The 10,983-nt window shown below is 40.6% G+C and overlaps 1 protein-coding gene across 1 annotated transcript; it reads right to left on the reverse strand.

Moving 5' to 3' along the window:
• Positions 1-555: 555 nt before the first annotated feature.
• On the reverse strand, positions 556-4,332 carry FLRT3 (fibronectin leucine rich transmembrane protein 3). The gene is made up of 2 exons (XM_010156011.1): positions 4,281-4,332; positions 556-3,168 (listed from the first exon to the last, which is right to left on the reverse strand). The coding sequence occupies exon 2, from the start codon at positions 3,121-3,123 to the stop codon at positions 1,174-1,176; it is 1,950 nt and encodes a 649-aa protein (XP_010154313.1). The 5' UTR covers positions 3,124-3,168; positions 4,281-4,332; the 3' UTR covers positions 556-1,173.
• Between the last annotated feature and the right edge of the window lie 6,651 nt (positions 4,333-10,983).

The raw sequence follows: 10,983 nt of genomic DNA on the forward strand, positions 1-10,983 counted from the left end.
AGGCGGAGAGAAACATGTTACCTTACAGACTTTTCAAGGAATTTCTGGAAAACTGTGACAGTAATGGGCAGTATGCCTGACTGTAATGGCAGCGTATCGAACACAGACCTTTACGCTTTAAAACAGCTGTATTCCCCAACTGTTCGTTTACCTTCGTGACTCAAGTTTTTGAGACCTGGCTTATAATGCCTGGGTTTTTTGAACTGCCCTATATTTTTTTTCCTTATGAAACTGCACTTCCAACCCATTTATTTTTGTTTGAAGCAGTTTCTAGGTGTTGTCCTCTCTTGTCCTGCCCTTGCCTCTCAAATGCCTGTGACCATCTATCACCACGCTCTCTGTACTAAGCAGAACGCTGGCTTTGACGAGGAGAAATCTATCCCTAAACCATATCTACCCCCTTAGTTTGTAACGTCTAGCATGTATTTTCACATTCCTTGTTAGGAATTTGATTATGCTTTCTTCCAGGGATCAATTTTTTTACGCCTGTCAACAGCTGCAGTCTCATGCATGTCATCAATTTGATTATTTTCATTTAAATTGGATTTCACCATTGTTGAATGGATATATCCAAACAGCTGATATTGCCCATTACTACACTCATTTTTGTTTATTGAATACTGTTGTGGTTTACAGATTTAATAGAGCCAACATTGAAAGTTCTGTGAGTTTTTTGCAACCACCTCTTGATCTTCCTGATTTGCCAGGTTCAACATTATTTTATTGATACCAAAGTGAAAAATGGCCTGTGCTTACACTTACAAGGATCTCAGATGAATGTTCTGACTGCTCGACACGGCAAGAAAATTCACTTTCACAGTCAACAAGTCATCTTACTCAGTAGAACACAAAAGTTAAATGGTCTGTAACTTCAATATTAGCAAGGAAAATACAGTACAAATTACTAAAAAATACTAAAATATAGAATTGTGGTCAGGTATCCCCACTACATTAATCGCAGCAGTAGCCTGAAATTTGAAACTTTTAATAAAAAGTTCTTAAATATAAATTATATGGCAAATGTACAGTACATTGCTTTGTCAGTCTTTTAATCCAGTGTTTTGCAGTAGAACAGCAACCGTTAAGTCAGTCTTTTCTCGTTTTCTTTAAAAAACAAAACAAAACCCCAAAAAAACCAACAAAACCCAAACCAGTCTTTTGTGTCCTTCAGTATCATGAGTGCGAATGATCTGAATCTGGAATACCACTGTCTCTGTAGCTCCTGTTACTACTGCTTTCACTGTGGCTGTTCTTGTAGAGATTCATGCCGTTAGGGGGGAAGATGGTGTGTATTACAAATTCCTCCTTGGACACTTGGTCATTGGTTATCGGTATCATCTGGAAAGAAGTCTCCCTGATTTCTAGGATGGAGTTATCCTTCTTGGTTCCCGCTTCAGCATAGTCGTCTTTTCTCCGGCGTCCCTTGCTGTAGGCGCAGTTCCGGGAGAACAGGGACCCGTTTCTGTGGACGTACCAGCAGACCAGTGCCAGCAGCGCTATGGCCACCAGTGCCACGGCGCCGCCGATGATGGCGGCCAAGGGCAAGCTGGAGTTTTTGTAAGGTTCTTTTTCCTGCTCCCGATTGAGGGTCGTAGTAGGGTTGTACATCTTAAGAGGTGCCGTCTCCGTCTCAATGCATTCGGGCGTTTCGTCAGAGAGATAGATGTTGCTGGTTTCCATGGGAACCATGCATACACGGTATGGGGATTCTGGTTCGAGAGCCGTGAGCAAATAGTCGTTTCTGTCGCCAGTTACTATTGTTTCAGTTATAGATCCAAAGGCAGGGCTGTGACCCATCTTAAGCCAGCTCAGTCTTAAAGCAGTCATTGGTAGTGCAACTTTCCAGGAGATGTGAATAGTTTCCGTGCTTACGGATTTCACAAATATCGTAATGGTTTTGCGTACTGGGCTCGCTGTGGTTCTGTAGTTTTTATTTAGGTTGGGGGTCTTGATGTCTGGCTGTTTGGTCACTGAAACCGGCCAGTGTCCCTGGGCCGGGTATAATGTGTTTGGTACCACAGTAGTGATTTGGATGGTGCTGATCACGCCATCGTCTTTACAATCAAACAGTTCCGCGTTGAGGTCTTTGATAGCCATCCCACGTACTTTTTCTGGGGCCTGACACATCAGTCCACGTACGTTGACTTTTAAAGGCAGTGACTGTAACCAGTCGCGTACCCATTTCATTTTGCACCCGCAGTGCCAAGGGTTGTTGCGGAGAAACAGTTGAGTTATGTTGTCCAGATCATCGAAGACACCCTGAGGTAAGTTGCTAAGATTGTTATTGGACATATCTAGTCTGTACAACTGCCTTAAGTAAGAGAAAGCATTGGGTGGCACGCGGTTGATGTGGTTTTCTTGAAGATAAAGTTTTCTTAGGTTTGTTCCTGGCAAATTTACTGGTGCGGCTGTGAGCGAATTACGAACCAGTGACAGTTCTGTAAGATTGACTAGATTCATGAAGACTTTGTCTCCTAATCCGTGATTGTTTAGAAGATTTCCATCTAAAACAAGGCGTTTTAGATTTGTAAGGTCTTGAAGGGACAGCTCTGAAATCGTGGAAATACGATTATCATCCAAGCGTAGCTCTTCTATCGTTTTAGGCAAACCCCAGGGAATGGTGCTAAGGTGATTTCGAGAGAGAAAAAGAAGTCTGAGATAGATGTTGTCCCGGAAAGCTCCATCCTCAATGCTAACAGCAGAAACAGAGTTATCATCCAAATGCAGTTCTTCCAGATAAGGAATTTGGGAAAGTGAATCATAAGTAATGGTCCTTATATTGTTCTCCTGCAAATGCAGTTCCTTAACATACTTAGGGAGGTTAGTGGGGAATTCATCTAGGCTGTTGTGGTATAAATATATTCTTTCCACCCTAAGCAAGTTCTTCAGTTCTGAAGGAATCCCAGCATTATTTATTTGATTGTTCTGAAGGAAGAGAGTAGTAGCATCCTCTGGGATTCCTGTAGGAATAGACGTCAAATCGCGATCATTACAATATATGAAACCCACATCACAGCGACATACTGAAGGGCATGGTTTGGCACTAACAGAGTAAGGTGCCATGTCAAGGAACAGCCCTATTTTAGTCCAAACTAGGAAGATGCTCCAGGTTACACTAATCATGGTCAGGAATGATGAGATTTGTATACAGTTCTGATCTTCAACAATCTAAAAAAACCAAACAAACAAAATTATCCAGATCATCAGTGAAGAAACTGCAATGAAAATTCAACTTCAACATTACAGAAGACGTCGAAACACGCATATTAAACTAAAATTCAAGCTTAGAGACACATTTTACTTTTTCTTACATCAATAATTGTACTACTTCTCATACTAATTCAATTACGCTAACAGGTTATTCTTTATAGTAATTGAAAGTAATATAATCAAATATGTCTGCTCTGTGAATTGCTTTGCTTAAGCAAGAAGGCTCTTTCAGAGGAGTCCTTCGCACTTCCTGTGTAGAGACAATCTTCATCCACAGATACCAGATAAGTACAGAGCTGAAGTCACACCAGAGTTCAAGTGAATCATTCTATATCTGAAAGATAAGGAGTAATTCCTAAGCCAGCTAACTACCCCAGGAGCCCTTAAGTGAACTATAAACCCCTTACCAAACCTACAAGTTTAGTGGGAGCTATTTTGGAGGTTCAAAAAAATCCCAGTGGCGAAGCATAAAATGCAGACAAAAGAGCAAAGGCCAGCCAAAGACTTTCTTCCAAGTGCTCAGTGTCACACTGTGCATCTTACAAATACTGTAGCCTACTTTTCTTGGGTTTTGAGTGGGTATGTTTAGAAAAGTGAATATGAAATTGGGTAGGTAGCGAATGACCTGACATAGCTGTTAGAGCTATAGATTTCTAGTTGACTGGGTGGAATATTTCATTACATGCTTAATTTCACGTTTAAATATTTGTCATTCTCAAAAGTCATCTTACTAAGCAGTACACTAGTAAGAGACTACTTGGCAGGTTTCACCACGTTTTCCCATCTTATTAGTTCAAATTGTGCAGGGTAGGATAATATAAATTAATTCTTGAGACTGAAATTGTACCTTGCCTTGGTAGTATGTTTGTATACTGAGCTCAGGTAATTAGCATTTTTATAGCTTTTAAGAAAACCTAATTGAATTACCATTGTAATTAGGGTTGTGAGAACTTCTGCAAGATGACCTATGCATTAAGCGGTGTCATGACCTTTTCTCTTGTGGGTTCATATATTAATTGAACTTTATTCTCTGAGGCACAAAAAGGAAAATAAATTCATATTGATCCTACCGTATTTAAAGGTATGAGTAAATTTGTGCTTGAGGATATCCAGTAAAGGAATGTCTGTCTCGCGAGTCACTCTTACGGTTCACTCCATGGAGCTGTGTTTTTCTCAGTGGTGTTTACTCGGACGGTCCTCCTCAGTGGTGTGTGTTTCCTGGCTCCTGGCACGACACTCAATGAGCATTCCAACCAAGATTGATCACGGTACATAGGCACACCAGGCCAGGGTGTAGAAAAGCTTCAGCTTCCCTCTGTTTTTGTCCTCCTGTAAAGTTTGTGCATGAAGAGCCTCTTCTGTTTGCTTTAATGCCTTCAGCAGAAATTACTCGCTTTGTAACTCTTACAAACTTTCCTGTGCAGCCCAGTAGTCGGAGGTGGTAACTTCAGTGCCGCGTGATGGAAACTATTCATTATGCTGAGGCTTGAAGGATGCTAGCTTCTTCAGGAGGTCAGGAACAGGGCCTGCTTTTCCTGTCCACAGTTATCCAAGTATAAACTTTGTACAGTAGCTACATCCCGATACATCCACACCTCTTGGAGAGAACCATTTTCCAACTCTCACTTTTTAACACTTCTGCCAAAACTGTAATGCAGGAAAGAATTCCTTCTGCGCTGCAGAATGCAAGTTACTCTACCGTAGAAACGCCAGGCAATTCAAATTCAGATGGTTTTCTTCATCAAAAAAACTCCACAAATATACAATCTCCTTCTCAGAAAACTCCCCTGTTAAAGTTTTCCTTGAATGCTTAATTTCCTGTGAAAGTGGGAAAAAAAAAAAAAGAGGGAAAAAACATTGAATTAGTAACAGCTGGTAGACACCAGTATTCAGAGTCTTGGCTGTGCTTACTGTATATATGGCTAGCACATCTTGTTTTCCAAAATACTGGTATTTCAGCAAAATACAGAGCTCTTTGAGAACACATTTTGCTATTTAGACTGACGTTACTACAGTTCTGCTGGAACCGTCTTTCCTTCCAATAGAAACTAAAGCTATCCTGAATCAACAGACAGGAACAGGAACAAAACCTTTGCAAGTGATGTTTCCCACCTGAGGCTAACACGGTTGCTTGCTTGGTGTTCTTGGTAAATTGAGGTAGAAAACGATCCCATCCTTGGTTTTTAATGTAGAAGAAGCTAGTTATCATTCAGTAGTTCTTAAATGAAAGGGGAAACTAAAATACTGTATTGATATTTCACATTTGAAACATGCTGATGGTGAACTGGGGACTAGCTAGGTACCTGTATCAATCCTTTGACAACAGTTTTGTCCATGAAACGTGTTCGATGTGCTAGGCTGTCTGAACTTTTCAGCCACTGTATTTGTCATTTTGCACAGCGGAATCTGTGTTTAGGTTAGCATTTTATCTGATTTTTCAAATTTCAAACAGAAAAATAGGCTCAATCTTGGCTGTTGCCGTTTCTTGAAGAACGTAAATTCTGTGGTTATTTTCAAGTAGAGTCTTTTAACTCTGGCTACTTCATACCACTACTGCAGATTGTGTATATCACTGAGATACAGAGTCTGTGTTCCCTAAAAGTATGTCTGACATTGTTAAATCTGAAATTTAAAAAATCCTGAACATTTACTTGCTTCTCCTGTTCGTGGCTGCGTGTTCTCTGGGGAACCGAGCAGAGCCCTCAGTACTGACGTGCTGGGGAGAGACAGCGTGCTGCGTAATGCTTGCTTCGCTGCCTTCCGAGGAGCTGACCTAGAGCAGCTCCGGGTCCTGTATAAAACACCAGACCTGAAGCAAAACAGCCTCTGTTTTAAAACTCTTGCAGTTTGAAGCAGGTCCATCGTGAAATAGATCTGCAAGGCTCCTACTGTGATAGGAAACATGCACTGATACAAAATTACTGACATGGGTACAAATGACGCTGTTGGTTTCCACAGAAAAATACTGACCATTAAAAAAAAAAAGCCTCCTGCTTTAGAGATGGTGTCTGGTGAGGAAAATGGTAAAGTCTTTTCTCTCCTGATGCTCATGCTCTTTCATCCTCATCTGAGCTTTGGTTTTAGGGGTTTTTTTTTCCCCTCCACCTTGTTTCAGCAGTTGTGTAATGAAAATAGTAACTTAAAATGAGACACCCCCCCATCCTCCCACTCCTGCAAATAAGTACTTTAATGTATGCTTTATTTAAGGCAAAAACTCTCAGTCTGTGTGGCCACATTTTAGAATATAAGAGAATGCATGTTTTGTTGGTAACTTCAGCAATTATTATTATAAAATGGAGCAAAGAAGCTCCATATACCTGCAGTGTACATTTTTCTTGGTCTGTATTACTGAAGTGTTTGGGGAAAGACATCCAGGCTCTAGTCCTGAAACTCTGAACTAAACAGTTGCCTAACAGCTGTATAAAAAAATGGTATCCCTTAGGAACTAATGTGACATTGTGAGAGAGGGTATTTTCTGGAATTATACTGTGAAGCAAGAATATAAATTTGTTAAATAGGCCTTTGAAGGCTACAATAACTTTTAAGTACTTAAAAAAAAAAAAAAAGAAAAAACACAAACCCAAACCAACCCATCAATTTTCTTTAGAGCTTTTAGAGCTGTAAAAAACACGTTGGTATTATGCAAAACAGAGGCTCTAGTACGGATAGATTACATATATACATCCACACATGAGAAAGTTAAGTTCATTTGTTTTACCTTTCTAGCATATAAACTGTTTCCTCTTTGCTCCATTTGACAGTCATCCCTTCGTTTATTGCCGCTATTAGAAGAGCTGCAATGTGTAGGATTAAAATGAAAGCACTAAAGCTCATTAAGTTCTTGGAATGTTTTTTATCCCTTCTCTCAAAATTATGTGAAAACGAGAGAGAAAAATAAAAGCAGGTCTCTCTGGAGAAGACGACACTGTTTCAAAAATGTGGATTAAGACTATACCCCCCACTCCCTTTTCTAAACTTAGAATAGTTTTCTTCAGGTTTTGATTGTTTGATATCTCGCACTTCCCTTTCATATCTCAAGACACAGAGCTGAAAACAATGTTTTTGCATATCAAAGGCTCCAGTGATCTGTCTGCAGAGAAGAAGGGAATCCTGCTGCCATGCTCAAACTTTCCTCTTCTGGAGCTGTCTCTACATATTCCCTGACATCAAGTCATTATAGCTGATCCGGCAGGATGAAAAGAAAAGTGACCCCCACTGGTGCAGACACTGTGTCCAGGTTTCTGCAGCACCAAATCGCGAGCTTCATGGACATATGGTTTTGAAAGAAGCCATTACTTTTGAACAGTGCAGACTGCAGAAAGCATGTGCCTAAAATTCGTTTTTTAAATGCAAAAATGACTTTTTTTTTGTAACAAAAGTAACACTGGAGCAATTGAACAGCAGCTTTTTTGCTTATCTTTATTCCAAGTTGAGTGTTTTCACGAACTCTGCTGAACTGCATGGTTAAATTACTTTTTCTGGGACACTGCGAAAGCGTGAGCATTACCACAGATAGCGGTAACGCGCGAGCCTCGCACGCGTACTTATCGCTGGGGCCCAGCTACGCGGGGGCACGTCTTATTTTAAAACGTTCAAAGTCATTTGCACTATACAAGAAAAATGTACCAGAACTGGAACATCCTATTTACTGGAAGGCGCGGGGTCCAGCTGCACTCCCTGTACTGGAGGCAGGCAACAGAGGGGAGATGAAGATGGAAAAAAAGAAGAGCTGGTATATTTGAAAAGTTGGGAATTCTTCTAAAAATGGTCCCAAAGAGATCTTTTATTTCCAAGCTGTGATAAAACATGAATAAAAATCAAGACCTGCCTCACTTGAGGTCACACAATGCTTATTTGAATTTCTAATCTACCTCTGTGTTCTCCGGCAGGAACTCTGGTAGTTCAGTGGCTTCAAAGTAAACGGGGGGAAGGGAAACAACTCAGTATTTTTAGGTTATAAGTGACAAGAGAACAGTTTAAAGCCTCACAGTTCTGCTTGATCAGCGTACTTACATTCCAGAATTACCCCTGTATTTGTTTATAATCTGAAACCTATCAGAAACTTAGAATGTGCTTATCTCTTAAAATACTTGCAAAGTCTATCTACTGCCTGTGTTGCCAGTTTAGCGTACAAAGGTCATGCTGCCTCTTCAATAGCTTCACCCACCCTCCTTTAAAAAAAAAACCCACCACCCCACCACCATTCCACTGCTAATCTACACTTAAAACAATGCCCATACTTTGCTTTCTTTAAGTGTATTACTCAGGGTTAGTTGATAGTGACAGCAAAATGCTTTCCAAGCATCCTGTCTAGGAGCTGCTATTTCCACGATCATCATATTTCAGGAAGGTGCCCCAGTCTTTTCTTTGGTGCTAGGCAAGCAGAGGGTCCTCTAGCTGCCTTTCCAAGGGGTAAAGAATGCAAAGGATTTTGTTAAAGTGAAAGCGAGCCCCCCTTCAGTCAGGTTGCATCTCTGTGTTTTGGTAAAATCTGGCTTTTTTCTTCAGCTGGAGAAGGTTTTTATTTACCTGTAGAAAATTTGCTCGCCCCTCTCTCTGCAACAGTTGGATGTAATAATGCATTTGTCTTCCTAGTTCTAACTAAAGTGTCTTTAAAAAAATGCAAAGTTGGATGTGATCTTCCCTCAAATGCAAGTGATCTGACTTAGAAACGGATTCCCAGTAAAAGCTCGACTCTGCGCGTGCGTAAGATGAGCCAAACCAGCATTTGCTGTAGAGGATGGAAATGACCTACGAGTTTTTCTCCTCTGAAGTTTACTTTTCAATCCTCTCCTGAAGATGCTAGGTTGAAAAAGGCCAGACTATCGTACTATTCCTCCTCCCGCTCTTCTTTTGACTACTTCTGCAAAGGTTGCACGTTAAAAAAGGCACTTTGAAGGGGAGTCTTTTGCAATGGCTTTTTGTTTTAGTGCTCTCTGAGTTTAGCCAATTACGGTTTCTAGGTTTTCTTTTGAGAGCTGCTGCTGAGGTAACTCGTCACTGCTTATAAGAACAGAGAACAAATGCTGCCATTGTTTCAAGGTAAAATAACTTTCTTCCCCCCTCTTGACAACTTTAGGTGGAATTATACCTGATAGGGAGCTCCTAGCATGTTAGGCATGTAAAAATATTAAACGTTGGATAAAGTTTCAGTACTTTTGTTTCTTTCCCTTTTAAAACAGCTGTTTGCTCATCTTCCAATTACCACGCTTTCTCTTCAAAATGTAAGACTTTAGAAACACGTGGCTGTAAAATCACTTGAATTCCTACAGCTCGTGAAAGCAAGCACAGAGCTTGTGATATTTACTGACCACGTTTCAAGATGCATGCCCCGAGTGACTTTTTTGGTCACTTATTAAAAATAAATGCAAGCAATCACATATTAATTCTCCTGTGCGTTCCTGTGCTTTGAAGCAATTAAGGAAAAAACGTCAGCAATAACTAGCCTTTAGCATCCCTGCTCGGAGGAGACAGCGATGGCCTTCTACCAACATGAAGCCACTTCAAAACAATTGCGGTGCAAAGTTTGCAAACTCCAGCAATCGCTTTGATTAGTCACCATCACCAGACACAGGATCTTTCAACTCCTGGCTGCTGGTGACAAAGGCAAAACGGGAAACAAAACCCCCAAACCACCAAAAAACCTCCAAGCCAGAAAGGCATCTTTATTTTGTTCTTGCTGTAAAGTGTACACGCGTGGTTTCTGAGGATTAAAGCTTGCTGGGAGTTTACTCCAGAGTTTTTGCCCACTGGGGGGTGGTACACGCTACAAAAACTCTGCTTTTAAGAGCCACAAGTCAGATGGTTTTTTGCTGCTGTCCTGCTTTCTCTGTTTTAATTACAACAAAGTCTCCTGTTGAGAAAAACAGAGGCAGCCTCCAAAGGAGGCATTTTTAAAAAAATAATTAAAAAAAAAAAAAATCACTCAAGTTTACAGAATCTTATTTCCCATGATGGCTGTATTAACTATGGTATACATCTTGTCTTTCTCCACTTAAATATATGAATGCACTAAAAAAAAAAACCCCAAACCAACCCAACACACCAGAAAAAAGAGAATTAGCATTTTAAATGTACGCCAAGGGTTGTCACACTGTTTCTGGTATATAGGAGGAACACAGAAGGCAGGAAAAAATAGAGCTTTTTGAAGTGATTAAGTGTAGCCGGGGAAGAAGCAGAAAAGCTTGGAAACAGTATGAACAGAAGGATTAGAGTAACCCCAGTAAATGTGAAGGTAACGGGCTTTTCTCTAAGCCAGGTATACCGTGCGTTTATGAAATACTTGAAAACCGATCTTTAACAGGGCTGTGTTGTGTGGTTTTGGAATAAATTAAAGGAAACTTGAGGGGGTTTCTGGGAGGGAGGGAAGGGCACCGAAACATCGTAAATCTGACCTGATGCGTGGCATATATCGACAAGGAAAACATGCACTGATTTTTCTGTTCTACAGCAGATAATTATTTGCCTTTGCACACTCGAATTGACAAATGCAGTTTCCTATCTAATTCAAAGAAATTGTTCATTAAGGCGCCATATCCCCAGGCAACGGACGGTGAGCGTAACCGATGCTTCTGTCTTTTTGGGCAGCGTGTTTTAGGCAAGGAAATTGGGGTCGGGATAAGGAATTGTTTTTTTTTTTTAAAGGCTGAACACTTTCGGTCTCTTCTTTCTGTACTTTGTATAGAAGGTTTACGTGGAAACCTCTTTGTCTCGGTGGCACTACAGGCGTTCAGCTCAAGTGCTTTTTCGCAGCAACACCGTTTAATTGTAGAG

This window comes from Eurypyga helias, unplaced genomic scaffold (assembly GCF_000690775.1).
Source record: "Eurypyga helias isolate BGI_N326 unplaced genomic scaffold, ASM69077v1 scaffold467, whole genome shotgun sequence".
Lineage (NCBI taxonomy): Eukaryota > Metazoa > Chordata > Aves > Eurypygiformes > Eurypygidae > Eurypyga > Eurypyga helias.